Source organism: Thermomyces lanuginosus (assembly GCF_041956635.1).
Source record: "Thermomyces lanuginosus strain ATCC 200065 unplaced genomic scaffold VTN49scaffold_12, whole genome shotgun sequence".
Lineage (NCBI taxonomy): Eukaryota > Fungi > Ascomycota > Eurotiomycetes > Eurotiales > Trichocomaceae > Thermomyces > Thermomyces lanuginosus.
Window position 1 is genome coordinate 208,309 of NW_027192346.1, and position 18,395 is coordinate 226,703.

At 49.2% G+C, this 18,395-nt stretch overlaps 7 protein-coding genes across 7 annotated transcripts; 6 read left to right on the plus strand and 1 right to left on the minus strand.

The window, feature by feature from the left end:
- Positions 1-933: 933 nt before the first annotated feature.
- On the plus strand, positions 934-2,556 carry VTN49DRAFT_171 (uncharacterized protein; the record flags this gene model as incomplete). Its single annotated transcript, XM_069409354.1, has 1 exon — positions 934-2,556. One exon carries the CDS (start codon positions 934-936, stop codon positions 2,554-2,556), a length of 1,623 nt encoding a protein of 540 aa, XP_069271632.1.
- Positions 2,557-2,740: 184 nt separating this feature from the next.
- VTN49DRAFT_172 (uncharacterized protein) lies at positions 2,741-3,475 on the plus strand (the record flags this gene model as incomplete). The annotated part of the gene is made up of 4 exons (XM_069409365.1): positions 2,741-2,816; positions 2,878-3,171; positions 3,236-3,342; positions 3,413-3,475. The coding sequence occupies 4 exons, from the start codon at positions 2,741-2,743 to the stop codon at positions 3,473-3,475; spliced, it is 540 nt and encodes a 179-aa protein (XP_069271633.1).
- A 1,718-nt stretch (positions 3,476-5,193) lies between these two features.
- On the plus strand, positions 5,194-6,957 carry VTN49DRAFT_173 (uncharacterized protein; the record flags this gene model as incomplete). The annotated part of the gene is made up of 3 exons (XM_069409376.1): positions 5,194-5,263; positions 5,326-5,691; positions 5,747-6,957. 3 exons carry the CDS (start codon positions 5,194-5,196, stop codon positions 6,955-6,957), a joined length of 1,647 nt encoding a protein of 548 aa, XP_069271634.1.
- Positions 6,958-9,371: 2,414 nt separating this feature from the next.
- Positions 9,372-10,985, plus strand: VTN49DRAFT_174 (uncharacterized protein; the record flags this gene model as incomplete). Its single annotated transcript, XM_069409387.1, has 10 exons — positions 9,372-9,443; positions 9,497-9,528; positions 9,599-9,684; positions 9,745-9,906; positions 9,963-9,985; positions 10,049-10,086; positions 10,144-10,277; positions 10,364-10,608; positions 10,673-10,839; positions 10,952-10,985. 10 exons carry the CDS (start codon positions 9,372-9,374, stop codon positions 10,983-10,985), a joined length of 993 nt encoding a protein of 330 aa, XP_069271635.1.
- A 1,187-nt stretch (positions 10,986-12,172) lies between these two features.
- VTN49DRAFT_175 (uncharacterized protein) lies at positions 12,173-13,736 on the plus strand (the record flags this gene model as incomplete). Its single annotated transcript, XM_069409398.1, has 10 exons — positions 12,173-12,247; positions 12,303-12,334; positions 12,411-12,496; positions 12,560-12,721; positions 12,777-12,799; positions 12,864-12,901; positions 12,956-13,096; positions 13,156-13,405; positions 13,460-13,629; positions 13,703-13,736. 10 exons carry the CDS (start codon positions 12,173-12,175, stop codon positions 13,734-13,736), a joined length of 1,011 nt encoding a protein of 336 aa, XP_069271636.1.
- A 790-nt stretch (positions 13,737-14,526) lies between these two features.
- Positions 14,527-16,093, plus strand: VTN49DRAFT_176 (uncharacterized protein; the record flags this gene model as incomplete). The annotated part of the gene is made up of 10 exons (XM_069409409.1): positions 14,527-14,595; positions 14,653-14,684; positions 14,756-14,841; positions 14,906-15,067; positions 15,124-15,146; positions 15,210-15,247; positions 15,302-15,442; positions 15,500-15,749; positions 15,818-15,987; positions 16,060-16,093. The coding sequence occupies 10 exons, from the start codon at positions 14,527-14,529 to the stop codon at positions 16,091-16,093; spliced, it is 1,005 nt and encodes a 334-aa protein (XP_069271637.1).
- Positions 16,094-16,787: 694 nt separating this feature from the next.
- On the minus strand, positions 16,788-17,701 carry VTN49DRAFT_177 (uncharacterized protein; the record flags this gene model as incomplete). Its single annotated transcript, XM_069409420.1, has 4 exons — positions 16,788-17,034; positions 17,211-17,235; positions 17,293-17,360; positions 17,415-17,701. The coding sequence occupies 4 exons, from the start codon at positions 17,699-17,701 to the stop codon at positions 16,788-16,790; spliced, it is 627 nt and encodes a 208-aa protein (XP_069271638.1).
- Positions 17,702-18,395: the final 694 nt, after the last annotated feature.

Genomic DNA, 18,395 nt, shown 5'->3' on the forward strand with positions numbered 1-18,395 from the left:
GGCAGACGAACGCCCTGTGCGTGGTGGAATGATCGCGATTCGATTTTCGGACTGTCGGCTTTAAACGAAACCATCCGGCTATTCAACTTCGAAAGGGATCGTCTCCTAGTAGATGCACGTCGGCAATACCGTAGTCATGTGCAGGGTTATTGGGCGGGGGGAATGAGATAATAATGCTGGCGTGACTGGAGGACGCACCAGGCGTGGTCATTAGTAATCATTTCCCCATTAGGAAAGTCTTTAAGAACGGCATTACGGAAGCCCGGATGCGTTCGGCTTGCGGGACTTACTTTACCGCTGAATCGCCAATTTAACACCCGCAACAAGTAAAAGAAAGGGGTCGGAAGCTCGAAGACACAGAGAATCTATGACGGCGACAAAGGGGTTCGGATGTTCGAGAGCGAGTAGTGGGGGCAACTGAAGTTCTCAAAGCAAGTGTACCTACAGTAATGGGCCACTTCAATGAAGGAAAACCAGGAAATTTGGCCATCTAATACTGATTTACGGTGTCATTGTTTTTGCCCGAGCCTTTGCCGGACTCAACGATCTGGTTGCCATCAGTTTTATCATGGCGATGTTAAACTATAACCTAATTTGCGGCCTTTGATTTTACGTCAGATGCACGTTCTGGATCCCGCCTGGTCCGACAATGCGGCTGCTGCGGCTAGCCGATGTGTGGCTGGTGTGTGGCTGGTGAGAGAGCCGAGATCCTGATCCAGCTGCCAAGCCAGACTGCTGCGCCACAGACGTTGAATGCTTAGTCATCGTTGCCATGAAAGGCCAAGGCTACTGTTTAGGAAAGGAAAAAAAAAGAGGCAATCAGCAGTTCAAAAGTTGAGCTTGTCGTTTCAGTCAACATCGAGCCTCGGTGAGACAGGGTGGCCATCTGAATAAGCCTCGTGAGGGCCGATTGTTTCTGAGTATGGGACTGCCATGACAGAAGCTGCTACGCGCTTGTATATATCACCATTCAATCCTTCCCTACTGGACAACGTCCTGGGCCCAGCAATACGGCCCTTAGCCAAGGACGTGTCCTTCCACACCATCGAGACCTTTCCCGAGAACAATTACGGTTACGTCACATTACCGGGAATGGAGGCGGACAAGCTAAAGAAGAAGCTCAATGGCTCGATTCTCAAAGGCCGGAAGATGAAGGTCGAGGTGGCTCGTCCGCAACCTCTTAAGCGGAAAGAGATAGACGATGACATGGCCGATGGTGCCCCGTCATGTTCACCGAGCAATTCCAAAAAACGCAAGACGGAAGATGGGGTCCTGGAAGGCTATGAGCTGCCCCAACATCGTCAAGTTAAGCGAGGGTGGACAGAGCCAGCAAGCGCAAAGAAAGAAAAAAAGAAGAAGAATAAAGCGGACAAGGAGACCGACAAGGAGGGAAAGAAGCCAAAGGCCCAGGCAAAATCTAAATACACGGATCACGCAGAATGCTTATTCCGAACACGAGTTCCTCCCAATAAAGTACACGAGGGAGTCAAAGTCAAAAAGTCGAAGAAGAGGAAGGCGTCACCGGACGAAGTTGTTATCCATGAATTCGCAAAAACAATCACTCATCCGTCCTTCATCAAGTCTTCAGCAGATTCCGGGTCAATGACAGCAATGTTCGATGAGGAGAAAGGCTGGATCGACCAGAATGGAAACGTTCAAGAAGCCGTGCCGGAGAAAGTGCGAAAGCCGAGCTTTCAACCGGGAAAAAAGGATGACGTCAAGGAGAAGCCTTCTAGAATGAAGTCACGCTCTTCGGTAGAGCCTCCCCAGGAAGCGTCGCAGAATGCAGAGAGCTCTGGTGAGACAACATCGAGCAATTCACCAGAGAGTACTGATTCTTCACTTGATACGGAATCAGATATCAGGGAGCAAGTCCACGACGCTGAGTCTGATGAACCGACGTCGGAGGAGGAGCTAATCGGTTCTGAAGATGAGGAACTGGAGGTTCCACCGGACGCGGTCCGATCACCAAAGACCAACCGCGAGTCAAGTGTGGATTCCGCGGGAAGCTCCAATTCATCCTCAGTTGCAATAGCTCAAGATTCAGACGAACGCGAAAATGGGAAAAATAGCACCGCTAGCAATCAAGACCAATCCGTACATCCTCTCGAAGCTCTGTTCAAACGGCCAGCTGGTTCTGACGCCAAACCCTCTGAGGGGGCGAATACGGGCTTCAGTTTCTTCGGAAATGATGATGTTGACGAAGAGGAGGAAGACACGGCCATGTATAGCGGCGAACTCGTTACACCATCAACCAAACAAGATCGGCAGTCGCGCCTCATTCGCAGCGGCGCACCTACCCCCGACACAGCTCTCGCAAAACATATCAAGTTGCTGGCGGATGCTAGCGATGAGGACATGGAAGATGCGTTTGATGCGGAAACACCGGTAAAGAGCAATCCAGTTAAACCGCAGGCGGAGGAAAGTGATTTCGTGAAGTGGTTCTGGGAGCATCGCGGAGAGAACAACCGGGCGTGGAAGAAACGACGGCGAGACGCTGCGAAGGAGCAGCGACAGCGGGAGAACAGGAGGAAAGGGCTACGGGGCAGGAACTAGAGTTAATTCCAAGTCCAAGTCCATTGCCTGCATCTCACAGTAATGGCAATATATACTGCTTTCATCTACGAGTCGTAGTGTGCCGTTATGTTCTGTCCTGAGTAAATCACGTGACGAACTCTGGATCGCTATCGGATCTCTCATGGAGGTTTCGATATTCATACGCGCAACCAGGACAATAATCATGGCGAGCCTGCGTTCAAGGCTATTTGCATATTTGCTAGCCCTGTTTCTTTTTATGACGGCAGTTCACGCCGCAAGTGAGTGGTCCCAGAATTCCAGGGTTCAACCGACCTTTGCTGACTTCTATTCGACCGCTAGAGCCGTCGTCATTCTGCAAATGCACATGCTTCTCGAATAGCACCATCATCGAACTCCGACCCGTGGACACGAAATCCGGAGCTCTGGACATTGACAAGCGATCATCATCATCATCAACACCGTTCGCATCCTTCCCCAATCTCTTCCGCCGCGCAGACGACGACGATGATGGTGGGAAGGACCACAAGGGGAAAGCGCTGACGTGCAACGACTGCACGCGGAAATTCTGTCTGGATTACAATCTGCCCAAGTGCAAGGGCGCGACGGAGGATGATGTTTTTACGACGTGTTTCCGTATGTGATGAGCACTACGCTGGACCAGGAAATCTGGGCACTGACAAGTTGCGCGTGCGCGCAGAACGCGACTCGACAAAGGATGAGATTGTAGTTGTTGTGTTCATTGCTACAACGAGCGCACTGTTAATCTGGGCGGTAATGAAGCCGTGGGTAGAAAAGTGGTTACAGGTGGGTGGTGTCATTCGAACACGATTGTCTTCTTCCTACTTCCGGACTAACGTGTGCGGATTGTTTTCAGGCCGCCGAGGAACGAAGGCGGTACATCCCTCTCTCTTCCGAGCAGCCAAACACTCCGAGATAAATCACTTGATCGGCAGCGGGGCAGTTCGTTTTCTGAAACTTGTACTGTACATAGATTGTCCGGGTATGGGCGTACTGGGTCTTGGGTAATGATGGTAGGATACTCAGTTTTTACTCAGTATGATAATGATTATGACGGTGGCTTCCTGAGACATTGTGCCTGATTGAGGGTTGAGTGAGGGAAAGCAGCGGTGGGATGAGTTTTCGAAGGTGCTAGTAGGGCAGAAGACGATCGGACGGTTCCAGGAAAGGTAGCAAGCGGTCAGCTGTTCTCCCCCGCAATCCGCGGCCGGCTGGAATTGCCATATGTGACGCACCAGGGACTCCCAATCTTCGAGGATGTGGAGCCCGTGCCATGAGGACGAGTGGTCTCATGCAGCCGCTTGCTATCAATTATGACTCATGAGGGGGAGCTCACAAAGCTGCCATGTCGTACGGAGCTTCTGGCATGGACGAGTGCGGTGGGCAATCGTCACGAGGTCAAAGTACCAGACCAGGATACTGATAATGCAACGGATTGTGAGCCGAGATGACAGATCATGTTTTTATATACAGACTCGCGAGCCGCTGCCACAGATCATGCAGGAGCACCTGTTGGAACTCGGAGTCAATTCAATGATCCAGCCCCCACACACTTTTACGGGGCAGTTAAGTTCAGTAGTAGACTAGTAGCTCGTGTGATAGCCGTTCCGCTATTCATAGGCTATGTACTGCTTCCAAACCGATTCCCTGGAGTTCTGAGCAACCGTCATAGACAAGCGCAAATGGCCATTTACATCAATAAGCTGCAGGCCAGATTGAGGATCGAGTGTTCCTATCCTTGCCTTGCGCGCGTATGTACTCCTGATTGATGTGGTCCATTGAACGCTCCTCCTGCCGGCATTTGGGTCTACTAAATCCAACTGAACAAGGTTATTCCCGCCGCAACAGTTGACCCGCCAATTGCCCACTTTTTCTGGCCTCTCGTGGGATGAGTAGAGATTTGAGAACAATGTGATGTCGTTGAATTATGTTTAGCGGCGGTTTGTGGAGAGGTGACGAGTGACGAATCGGATCCTCGGATTTTGCATGAATATCCCTCGATAGGCTTAGCGTACTCGAGTAGCTGGAATCTTTTCCGCGGGACGTTGGCCCACTCGCAATTAACGTTCAAGGTGGCAGACAATCTTGATTTTCTGGAGAATATGGTGGCGTGGCTATCAATTCCCGCAAAAGGAACTTGCCTCAGAGGCCAGCGGGAGTTTGGGGAAGATGCCTGGGTGCAATGTCTCACCGTCATTTGGGAGGGGTGGGAGAGGGGTTAAGCTCCGCCGATGGTTCTAGATGCTGCAAGGTTCTTGTCGGATCGTCCACATGGGAGGAGTGGAATGCCTGAGGCCTTATCTTATCAGGATCCAGAGAAAAAGTCTCTTCGCCGGTGGATCAAGTCGCCACTGGGTATTTATGTCTCGCCTGACCTGCTGCTCCCGAGATTTTCACTCGTAAACATTAGAGATCCTCGTCGTCAAGGTCACCGCGCTAAAACAAAGCGCGATTGAGCAGCCAATTCCGTCGTGAGACGAGAAGTATAGTATTCAGAAAGAAACCAAGTACAAGTGAAGACGAAGGTACAGGGAAAGCAGTCCACGCAGAGGAGCATCTTCAATCAAACAGAAGGGGTTTCCCGTGTGGTCTTGCGGGGATTGGTGGTGGTAAGAGCCATCCGCGGTTTCGAAGAAAATGGTCTCAACGCGTCAAAGATCTTTTTCCAACGACGATGCATTCCCCACGCTTCAGCTGTTCATTCTGGGTATGTTTCAAGGCTCCCCTTCCCCTGGAAGCATCAGATCGGGAGCTGACTGTCTTTGACAGCTGTCTGCCGGGTAGCAGAGCCGATCGCCCTCACTTCCATCTTCCCGTATTCCTGGGTAATGGTTCGAGAATTCCAGGTTGGCCGCCCCGATGACGCCTCGTTTTATTCTGGCATCCTCGTCGCCGCATTCTCCCTGGCCGAGGCGTTGACCGGCATGCACTGGGGAAGTTTATCGGACCGTATTGGTCGTAAACCGGTGCTCTTGCTCGGATGCGCAGGTACAATGTTGTCGCTGCTCGTCGTCGGCTTTGCTCCGAACTACTGGGTTGCCCTCATCGGACGTATTATCGGCGGGGTGCTGAACGGCAACATTGGGGTCATCCAGACCATGGTCGGCGAGTTGGTCAAGCGGCCAGAGCATGAACGTAAGTTCGCCACACTCCTCTTCGACGACTTTAAACTCGTGCTAACGGATCTTAGCTCGTGCTTACGCTGTCATGCCGTTTGTCTGGTCTGTTGGTACTATCATTGGACCCGCCATCGGTGGCATTCTTGCAAAGCCCGCAGAAGGTTTTCCCTCCTATTTCTCCAAAGATGGCCTTTTTGGCAAATTCCCTTTCTTGCTTCCTAACCTTGTGTGCTCCGGTTTCCTGACCATGAGCATCATCGCTGGTGCGATACTCCTCGAGGAGACGCATCCTATGTTAAGGGAGAAGAAGTATATGCGTATCGGCGATAATCGCGACAATGGTGCAGCAGAGACCCCATTGATGGCAACAGCTGGCGCTGTCGCCAATGCAGGCGCTGATCTGCGCGCGGAATCGTACGGTACGTTCAATCAGGTCGAGATGCAGAGGGAGGAGACATGGCATGTATTTGCGGATGGATCCAAAGAATCTTCTTCCTTGCCACAAAACAAAGCTTTCACCTACCGAGTCATCATGCTAGTTATTGCCCTTGGTATTTTCACTTACCACTCCATGACATTCGATCATTTGCTGCCAATCTTCCTTCAAGATAAACATCTGGCTGATCAGCCAGCGCCCCGTCATGGCTGGCTGCATATTCCGGGCGGACTGGGCCTGTCCATCAAAACTGTCGGAATGGTCATGTCTGTCGATGGTCTCATCGCACTGTTCATCCAGAGCGTCGTGTTCCCTCCTCTGGCGCAGTGGTTGGGTGTGTGGAAGTTGTTTGTCTTGGTCACTACTCTGCATCCGATTGCCTATTTCATTGTGCCGTTCTTGGTCTTCCTTCCATCAAAATTGCTTTTCCCAGGCATCTACACATGTCTCGTTGTCCGAAATGTTCTCTCCATCATTGCCTATCCTGTTCTCTTGATCCTCATCAAACAGGCCAGTCCCTCTACTACAGTTCTCGGAAAAATCAACGGCCTGGCTGCCTCCGCAGGCGCCGCATGTCGGACCGTTGCTCCCCCAGCTGCGGGGTATCTCTATAGTCTAGGAAGTCAGATCGGCTGCACTGCCATTGCCTGGTGGGCCAGTTCTGTGGTTGCCTTCCTCGGTGTCATGCAGCTGTGGTGGATGCACCAGAAGCGAGACCGGCAAGTCACCATCAACGCTGCTACGTCCTGTCTAGACGCCGCTATGGGGAACCATCCTGGTGGGCAGATTCCTGAGGCGAGGGTCCATGTCATTGTGCATGATCCCGAATCCGCGCCCCAGCATTGAGCACCTGTCAGGGCTGGTCTCTGATTGGTATCATTTCCTGCACCATCATTTCCATTGTTCATTAGGGATGATTCTAGTAGATATGGAACCTGGACGATGTTAGTTCCTAATCGATTTAAGCGGTTTGGTCATTGCACCGTAAAATGTGCAATGAGGCAGGTGTTTGGAGTTGTGTTGCGAGGTGCAAAGAATGGCGTTCGGCGTTCGAGTGGACAATGTTTAAGCAATGTTTGAACCGATCAATGATGTACATACCCACTTAGTACCTTCAGAATGAGAATGAGCATTGATGGGACTTGGGATACAAGCCTGGTGTTTCATAGGTCCTAATGGCTTATCAGTTTATCAGGTAAAAATGGACAATCGAACGGCTCAAACTGCATTCAATTGAGCTGTCTCGAGCTCATACTAGCCTAAATTATGCTCGTAATCGATTAAGGTCATCAACTGCATTGTTCTCCGGAGGTAAAGACTAAACACTCGCGTCCCATACTGGTCTACTATAGTATCAACAGAGCATGCACCCTCCTAGAACCATAAGCTGTACGAGAGGCTCCTCTGTAGAGCCACAGTAATCTGTGACTCGATTGGAATTCCTTCCAATTCAGCAGAATGCCCCGTCATCCCATCTCTGAATCTCAGCGAAAAGCTCTGCGTCAATGTACTTCAGTCGAGACCCAAAGCCATGGAATGTTCCGAATGGTTTCAAGAGCAGTTCAACCACCGAATCAGTCAATCGACTGTTTCCGAAAGTCTTCCAGATCGCTTTGCCTATCTAGAACGAGACGATAATGTTGACCCGGCCGGGCAAAGTCCTGGAGCTCGTGGAAGGAACCGCCTCCGACAATGGGCCGCCAATTGGCCCGCACTCGAGGCAATTCTGTCCGACTGGTAGCAATAGAACGAGAGGCGGGGTCGAATAATAACAGATGATGATATTTTTCAGAAAGCACGACAGATTGGCCACGGATCCCTCAGTATACTTATATCCCTGACCCGGAGTCTAGTCATAGTTGGCTGTCGAACTTTAGAAAACAGCATAACTTGAACCTGCAGCTACGACATGGCGGTGCGTTCTCATCTGATGAGGAGATGGCGGAAATGAATGCCATCCGCGAATTTTGTGGACGATATGAACGGGATAATGTATGTAACATGAGCGAGACAGCCTGCCTTGGAGACGGGGCCTTCATCAGGCCATCTTCCATCCCTGTCTGGGCCAGGTGTTTGGACGGACATGAGCCGCGTTACAATCGCTGTATCCACGAACTGCACCGGATTCGATTGCCTTCTGGTTTGTATCATTGGCAAAAGAAGGCAGCTAACCCCCCTGAGAGGATTACGTTCTGGATGCGGTCCACACGCTCCATTGCTCCATGGAGCATTGCCTGGATACATGGCCAGAGGATACCCGATTTCTGCAAAGAATGGAGAAAGAGTTGGCCGTCAGTGAGGTTAATGGGGTTGACAAGCCTCTGAACTCTCCGAAGGACATAATGGCCAGCAATTATGCTGTCCGAATATATTCTTACATGTGGTCGTTGTCCAACTCTCTAGAGTCTTAATGATCATGCTTTGAGAGTACTTACCTAGGGTTGTTCACCTGCGATGTTCGCAGGTCCCGAACAATGTGTGCTTCCCCGTTAGCACAAGCGCTCTAGAATAACTGAAATGGTCCCCAGCACGTGGCGTGACCCTTCTATAATCACATAAAGTTTACAGATTGTGTGCTTACGCCTGGTAACTTTGTTCTTTAGATTCACGTGTCCCTAGATAATTCTGGCTATCTCTGGCAGGAAGAGTGGTACAGCCGCACAGTCAGACTGTCCCTGGTCGGTATTGTGACTAGAAAGTTTCGAGCTCTAGTTATGGATCGCTCGTTCGTTCGATTTTGAGAATTTCATATTTAGGGCTCCGGCCCGAGCCGCGGAAACAGGACGGACTGTCCCGGCAGCGCTGATTGGCAGATGGGGTTGGTCGCAAAAGTCAGGGACCCCTGCAAAATGCAGGGCGGCCTCTGAACGCAGCAACCAATCTCGATGATGTTAGATGCTTCGATGTTGGTTTTCACACATTAGTACTTCCGCCGACTGCTTAAACTAAACAAGGCACCCATGTCACCATGTACCTCGAAAGACTTCGCTTCTGTTACCGTTTTGGCAGAGGTGCAGCAATACCGTCAGAGAACTGAAGATGGTGCTTATCCACTTGCGCATATATAATGGGCCAGGGCCCCTGAGCGGTGGCCACAGGTGAACAAGCTAGAAAGCCATTGTTGGTTGTTGCAACTAGCTCTTGTATCATTCGAAAAAGTCCCTGCTTACGAGACCAAGCCCTATACACTTGAAAGTTTCCTGAAAGTGTGCTATCAATCATTCATCTATATTCCAGAAATCACATAGAATTATTCCATAATGGCGGAAACATCTACTAAGGGACAGACCACCAATAACAATGCCCCGATCACTGTTGAAGTGGATACCTCGGTAGGTTATCTATTACGATACATCAAGACGGGCTGCTTACTCGACTCGGACAGTACGAGAATGACTCATCTTATGGTGATGAACTGTACGTGATGTGATAATATGGCACTCCGGATCCCAAGTGCATGCTCATATGTGTTCTTCAACATGTATAGGTCGTCATACACGGCATCACTGACTTCGTCGGTGCTGGAATACCGCCAAGAAAACGGCCGTCGCTACCATGGATTCCGTGACGGAGGTAATATATGACATCTTCTTGCCGGACCATCCAAATTCCGTAACTAATTATTATTTCTAGCTTATCTGCTTCCCAATGATGAAACAGAAAATGACCGTCTTGACATGCTGCACGAACTTTGTCTCCGGTTGCTGCACCGAAAACTCTACCTTGCACCGGTAAAAAATCCACAGCGTGTCATCGACCTTGGGACCGGGACCGGTATTTGGGCTATTGAATTTGGTGAGTTTGTTTGCTGTGGCTCATCGACGCAGGATACGGATTCTGACTCACTGTAGCGGATCTACACCCACAGGCAGAGGTAGAAATTAATAGGAAGCTCCTCGGATAGACGGTATGCTGAGACCGGATCTGCTTCTTTCAGGTGATCGGTTGTGACTTGAGCCCTACCCAGCCTAGTCTGTCAGTCTTGCCTAAGAATTTTTTTTGTAAAAGTTTCTCAACTGATGGACTTTACAGAGTTCTCCCGAACGTGAAGTTCCTGGTAGACGACATTGAGTCGGAGTGGGCATATGAAGGGAACCCATTCGACTTTATCCACGCACGATACCTTGCCGTCTCAATCAGGGACTTCCCAAAGCTAATCAAGCAGTGTTATCGGTACGCGTTAAATATTTTCCGCTGCTTTCCTTATTAATTGTATCTCTAACGAAAAAAAAAAAAAAAAAAAAAGGTACAGTCAAGCCCGGAGGTTGGGTTGAATTCCAAGACTATGACGGCTACGCCACCTCGCAAGACGGCAGCTTGAATGGCACCGGTCTCCAACGCTATTACGACGAAGTCTTGAGCGCGTTTGAGAAGGCCGGCTACGAGACCCGTCCCGGACCCAAACTGGAGCGGTGGTTTAAGGACGCTGGTTTCGTGAATGTTCACGTCGAAAAGTTTGTCATTCCTCACGGCATCTGGCCAAAAGACAAACATCTGGTTAGTCTTCCCTTGTGTCCAAACAGTAATCAGACCATATCTCCGTACTAACCTCTTCCTACAGAAGGATATCGGCGCCTGGGCCCAGGCTGGGGCCGAAGCCGCCTACGAAGCGGGAGCTCTGGCCGCTCTGACGCGGTATAAGAATTGGACCAAGGAGAAAGTTATGCTCCTTGCAAGCGACGCCCGCGCCGACGGCCGAAAGCGCAATATTCATTCGTTGTTCTACTTGTGAGTACCCTCGTACTGTTAAGCAACGTTCCTTGTACTCTGTAAAAAAAAAAAAAAAAAAAAAAAAAAAAAAAAAAAAAAAAACAAAACTAACCACGAATGATTCCTGTAGCTATGTGGTCTATGGTCAGCGTCCCGAGAATTAACGAAGATGGAACCAGGGAATGGGTAACACAAGTACCTCTTCCTGTGTATCTGTAGGTTCCAGATGCACAAAGCCTCCTGCACATCGCGTGAAGCCTTCCTTGTTTGTCACCTTTCCTGTAAATTCCAATTCAAATCCCTTCCATACCTACCGGTTATTTAATCTGTGCGGTCGCCCACCCTACTGACAGTTGGCCTCTCTGGTCAACCTTCAGTAAAACCCTCATTTGTATCACCCGTCACTCCCTTCAATACACTTCAGAGACATTTGAGAGTCTTTGGGAGACTTTGATGATATCACGCTGACCATGTTGACGGCGCTATTGCGTAGGTTCTATCTAGTTAAGCCATATTCAGCAACTTTCATTGTGGGTAAGAGCGAGCTCTTGGACTGCATTTATTTCATTGGGAGGCACGTCCACATGCCGCCGGGAAATTCCACTGATACTGAAGACTCAACTCCTTGTTTGCAGTTTAGCACTGCGGCTTTCGAAGTCTCGGTCTTCAGACCCTTGTAATCACTTTGTCGTTTCAGTATATGGTTATGTTAGGGCTCCGGGCCCAGCTGCCGAGCATGCAGGGAGGAATTGGTTCAGCTGCGCTGATTGGCTGATGTGTGGCTGGCAAAACCCAATAAACTGCAAAAAGATACTTATTTGGAACTCGGTATATTGACTGTGCAAGTATGAAAATTCCTAATAATACTCGGATAATTTCTGAAAACATAAATTTTGTATTATATTTTAAAATTTTTGATGTAAATTTGTATTTATTGCGTCAAAATAACTGACTAACTTATTGATTTTGTTTAAATATTTGTAATGTAGCGACCAGTCTCGGCCACCCACCCGGACAGCCAATTTCAGTCTAGAGAATAGACGCCCATGTCACCGTAAACCCTGAAAGGCTGCGCCTCTGTTCCCGTTTTGGCAGAGGCGCGCAACGCCATCGGCGAACTAAGACCCCGATCCTTGTTCACTTGCGCATATATATTGCGCGGGAACACCAACCTCTGGGCCCCCGGGTCAAATTACTATCTAGTACTGTAAAAGGTTTTGTTGGCTATTGCAATCGGCCCTTGTATCATACCAAGCGGTCCTGCATACAAACACAAACTCCGTACATTCTTGGGGTTCTTGACGTGCGGTCAATCAGTCGTCAATCTTCTTGAAATTCAGCTTATTCCACCATGGCGGAAACGTCTGCCCAGGAACAGACTACTGCCACCAACAATTCCCCGGCGAACGTTGAGGTGGACACCTCGGTATGATATACCGCCGTTGGGGTACCTCAAAGCACACTTCTCACGCCAGTTACAGTTTGAGAACGACTCATCTTATGGCGATGAACTGTACGTGTAACGTGACGACATGGCGCCCGCCCGGTCCCTGTAGCATGCTCACGCAAATTCTTCGACATATATATAGATCCTCGTACACCGCTTCGCTGACTTCATCGGTGCTTGATTATCGCCATGAGAATGGCCGTCGATACCATGGATATCACGATGGATGTAAGCGCTGGTCTCTTATTGCCAGATCACCCAAGATACTCTAAGCTGATCGTTATTTTCTAGCGTACCTGCTCCCAAACGATGAGACAGAGAACGATCGCCTAGATATGGTGCACGAGCTTTGTCTTCAAGTGTTGCACCGGAAGCTCTACCTGGCACCGATCAACAAACCCCAGCGGGTGATCGACCTCGCGACTGGGACAGGCATCTGGGCTATCGATTTTGGTGAGTTCATTTGCTGGGTTTTACCGACGCTGATATGGATGCTGACTCATTGTAGCGGACCTTCATCCCCAGGCCGAGGTAAAAATACTGCCGGGGACTCCTCAGATGAAAAGGGTGCTAATACCAAACCTGTTCGTCCCAGGTGATTGGTTGTGACTTGAGTCCGACCCAGCCGAGTCTGTTAGTGTGACAAGAATGTCTGTAGTAAAGACGATCAACTGACGGACTCTGCAGGGTTCCTCCGAACGTGAAGTTCCTAGTGGACGATATCGAGTCGGAGTGGGCATATGAAAAGAACCCATTCGACTTTATCCACGCGCGAAACTTGTTTGTCTCCATCAGGGACTTTCCAAGGCTAGTTCAGCAGTGCTATAGGTATGCGATTGAAACTTTTTGCTGCTTTCATTATTAATTGTATCTTTAACGAAAAACAGGTCGGTCAAGCCCGGAGGGTGGGTTGAATTCCAAGACTTGGACGGCTACCCCCACTCGGAAGACGGCAGTCTCAACGGCACCGCTCTAGAAACGTACTACAACGAAGTTTACGGCGCCTTTGAGAAAGCCGGCTACGAGACCCGTCCTGGACCCAAGCTGGAGCAGTGGTTGAAGGATGCCGGGTTCGTGAACGTCCACGCGGAGAGGTTCATCCTTCCCTACGGTGTCTGGCCAAAAGATAAACATCTTGTCAGTCTTCCCTCGTCTCTAAGCAGGTAATTTGGCGCTGACCTTTCCGTACAGAAGAAAGTCGGGGCCTGGAATCAGGCTCAAGCCGAAGCGAACGGCTTTGAGGCCGGAGCCCTGGCTGCTCTGACACGGCACAAGCAATGGACTAAAGAAGAAGTTTTGATTCTTGCCAGCCAGGCCCGCGCCGACGGCCGCAATCGTAATATTCACATGTTCTTCAACTTGTGAGTGTTCCGTACATTTCAAACATAGTATTTTTGCTATTTAGAGTAAGCTAACCACAGACAATACCCACAGCTATGTGGTCTATGGCCAGCGTCCCGAAAATTGACCAAGGTAATGACTCTGAGTTGGACAACTTAATATATAGGCCCTCATGATGTGGCTGCCTTACATTTATGAGAAGCCTCCGGCGCCGCGCACAAAGCCCTACCTACCGGATTATTTTTTTTTCCCCTTCGTAGATCTACTATGATATTTCATGGCTTAACTAGACGGTACTTTACCTGCAGGAGTTCGCGTGGATGCCAACTCTCAACCTGTTGCGTTTCCGCCATTCTTGCGATCTTCATTTATATCCATTTGAATCGAGTCATTGTAATATTCGTATATGAAATTAGGGCCTAAGGTCGGGGAACCAGGGAAGAGCCTGTCCAACAGCGCTGAGTGGCAGATTGCGTGACATGCCTGCAGTGGACCTGCAGACCAGTCTGGACCAGCTATTAGTGGACTTCGAGCAGCGTTGAATGCTCCAGCGTTGGATTTCATAGAAAATTTCCCCGGTTGCCCAACCTCATAGAATGGCACCCTAGTCACCATGAGCCCCAAAGACAACTGCTTCAGTTACCGTTTTCGCAGAGGTGCAGCAACACCGTTAGCAAACTGGAATTGTGATCCCTGCTCACTTGCGTATTTTGTACTAGTACTTATTAATAGAGAGCCAGGGTGCGAAACACTAACCAAAGAGGATGAAGATATAAAAGCCTCGTTGGCCGCTGCAGTCAGCTCTTGGTCCCGTCCGAAGCGACCCTGTCTATGAGCACGAACTCCATTATACTCATACATCCTTAGGGTTGTGTGATCCATCAAGCTTCTGAAATTCAACGGTGAATTGTTCCATTATGACGGACACATCTGCTCCGGAACAGAGCCCTAACAATGGCCCAGCCAATGTTGAAGTGGATACATCGGTGGGTTATCTTTCCCTTACGGTACATAAAGATTAGTTGCTTACTCGACTTGAATAGTATGAAGATGACTCATCTTATGGCGATGAACTGTACGTAATGTGACACCATGGCGGCCCGGATCCCAAAATGCATGCTCACGCATGTACTTCAACATGCATAGGTCGTCGTACACGGCGTCATTGACTTCGTCGGTGCTGGAGTACCGCCAGGAAAACGGACGTCGCTACCATGGATTCCGCGATGGAGGTAGTATCTGTCATCTTCTTGCCGGATCGTCCAAAATCTCTAACTGATCGATATCATTCTCTAGCATACCTTCTCCCCAACGATGAAACAGAAAATGACCGCCTGGATATGTTGCATGAAATATTTCTCATGCTGTTGAACCGGAAATTGTACTTGGCGCCGATCAAAAAACCCCAGCGGGCGATTGACCTCGCAACGGGGACTGGAATCTGGGCCATTGATTTCGGTAGGCTTGTTTTCATGGCTTGGTCGACACAGGATATGCATGCTAATTCATCATAGCGGACTTACATCCCCAGGCCGAGGTAAAGAATTATAGAGAGCACCTCAGATGGATGGCATGCTGAGACCGGATGTGTTTGTTCCAGGTGATCGGTTGTGACTTGAGCCCAACTCAGCCATCTCTGTCAGTCTCACTCAGAAATCGTAGTAAGGTCGCTCGACTGACGGGATTTGACAGGGTTCCACCGAACGTGAAATTCCTGGTGGACGACATTGAATCGGAATGGGCGTATGAACGAGACCCATTTGACTTCATTCACGCACGATTCCTGGCCGGCTCGATCAAGGACTTTGGAAGGCTAATCAAACAGTGCTATCGGTATGCTATTGGAACTTTCCCTATCGTTTTATTGGTATCCCCTCTAACTGGAAACAGGTCAGTTAAGCCTGGGGGTTGGGTTGAATTCCAGGACTGGGATGGCTACCCCGTGTCGGAAGATGGTAGCCTCAACGGTACTGATCTCCAACGCTACTATGATGAAGTCTCTGGCGCCTTCGAAAAGGCCGGCTACGAGGTCAGTCCCGGCCCAAAGCTCGAGAAATGGTTCAAGGATGCCGGATTCGTGAACATCCACGTACAGAAGTTCATTCTTCCTTATGGCGTCTGGCCAAAGGACCCCCACCTTGTCAGTCTCTCCCCGTTGTCCCCAAAACATGAGACGAATAATGATCATATACTGATCTTTTCGCATAGAAGAAAATTGGTGCCTGGAATCAGGCCCAGGCCGAAGCGAACGGCTTCGAGGGCGCTGCATTGGCTGCCCTGACCCGGTACAAGAATTGGTCCAAGGAAGATGTTATCCTCCTTGCGAGCCAGGCCCGTGCCGACGGTCGCAAACGCAATATTCACTCTTTGTTTTACTTGTGAGTATCCTCGTAGCTTTGGAGTATCATTACTTTTTTTGGTATGAACTGACAATGAAATGGCATTTGAAGCTATGTGGTCTATGGCCAGCGTCCCGAGAATTAATCAGCACGATTTGCGATAGAAAACATAGTAGTATTACATACACTGCATATGTAGGAGATATAAGGGCCCTTGGGCGCCGCGCGCGAAGCTTTCTGATGTTTTTGGCTTCGTAGATCTGAATTGGAATATAACACTATGCATCGTGTCTCGCCTTTGTACCCAGACTGGTTAAGTACTAAATTCGAGATAATATACTACTATAACCTGAACGTTCGACATAGAGAGTAAATGACCTGCTACGCCGTCTGCAGGGCCTTCCCCCACCGGTCTACACTTCCTTATCAATGATGGTCGACTGACACGGGTCTTCAACCCTATCTAAGACTAGGCGGAATAAGAAAATCCGACATTTGTACTCCTGAGGAGAGCCATGCTAGTGTGAGTGTGATTTGGTACTCCAAAACAAAACTCTGTTGATAAGAACGATTGCTTGCACAGTGTAGCGGTCTTCGATAAGAAAAATAGAAAGATTTCCATTGAGGGTGAAATCGAGCAATACGGTGATCAAACACAATGTCATGTGAGATCACTAGAAGACAAAACTGCCAGCCTAGCCCAAGAGTGTACAAAGATGCACTCAAAGAGGTGTACACAATAGAAACTCGCAAGTTCCTCCTTGTGTACGTGACACACACACACACACTGGAACAGCAAGGAATCAAAGTAGCACTCGCAAGTGCACAGGAATAACAATTTAGGAGCCTCGCAAGGAACTTCCTAAATACACGACGAGAGAACACACAATCTGCCCGTAGTTCTCTGAAGAAAACAACACACTCGCGGGGGACGTGCTAGTAATAAGACAACTCCTGCTTTCCCTCACCTTCATCCCCCCTCGATCAGTCACGACAACTAATGCAGTGAGAAACAAGAAACAGAAAAGTGTAACTTCGACCTCAACAAATAGCAAGGACAACAGACCCGAAATAATTGGCATAACCCTACAGCATACCCATAAAGGTGCATTCGCAAATCAAGTGCTAATATTCCTCCACCGCCCCAACACCATGATAGCAGTAGCCATTGGACATGATTGTTATCACGATTGGCCATTCTCACCAAAGAATAGTCCTTCTCAACGGAAGCTCATCGCATTCAGCAGAAGACAGGGGCTTACACCTGATAGCAATAAGGCAGAGTGCCTACATCTAGTGAGCAACCGACTTCGAAATCGTCAAACAACGAGTACCAATACTTACCTTTCCAAGAGACATATTTTCCATGGGCTAAAGCAACCCAGTATCCATTGCTGACAAGACCCCAGCCCCTGTTGCTCCAGTCAGCATCACTGGACTACTTCAGGGTTACAACGAAACCTTACCGGTCACCATTGACAGGAGTGGTGTTGTCACGAGTGTAGCACTCAAGCTTGATTCTCTTGCCCTTAGGATATTGACCAACTGCCGTGCAGCTGGTTCGCGGACACTTGCGGTACCTCAAACCGTCGACTCTGACGACGGCATCAAGGGCTCGTTTCTGAATCTTATTATCTGGTTCGGGACTAGAAGGTGCGGTAAGTGCGGCGACAGCGGCGTCTTCCGCAGTGGCAGGAAGGGAAAGTGCCGCAAAAGGTACGAGAGCAGCGACGAAAACCGTGCTCAGCTTCATTCCTGAAAGATTTCTCGAATTCGATTGATCGAGAAGACGATTGGCGAATATGCCATTCAACGTTGTCAATTGTCTTTGTCCTGCTTGACCGACGACCAAAGACTGGGAGACGCGGACGGTATATAAGCTACTCTCAGGTATCTATATCCACAAGTATCACGGAGAGAAGGTTGATTGCAACTGGTGCCCATAAATGCAGCCTTGAAAATGTGGAGAACAAATTCACAATAACCCTCTCATCTCAATTTCGGTCTCTCTCGTATCGAAAGGATTAGACACATCATGACTTGGTATTCTTGACTGGATCCTCGTACGGAATGTGTTGCTCTACATGCCGCAGAAGATTGTTGAATCCTTCCAATGGATTTTCAGCCAGCTGTTGCTTTGAGCCTACGAACCCCTCACATGTGGCTGGTAAAGAAACAAACACGAGGGGCTCTTCGCATTCAGCTCGCGATGTACTTGTCCAGAACATCCAGTTGGCCACGTCAAAGAATTAGGTTAGGAGGTAAAATGAACATGACCTAGGAACAAGCAAATGAAATTTGGGAGAACTCGAAATCTCATCAGTCATCAGTCACCGATTCTTCGGAGATCACTGCTTAATTTAGAACAGCAATCCACCGTTCAGCAGGTTGCTTAAACTCTATTGCGCTCTCAACTCTGGTTGGCTGTCGGTGTGCATGCTTAGTAA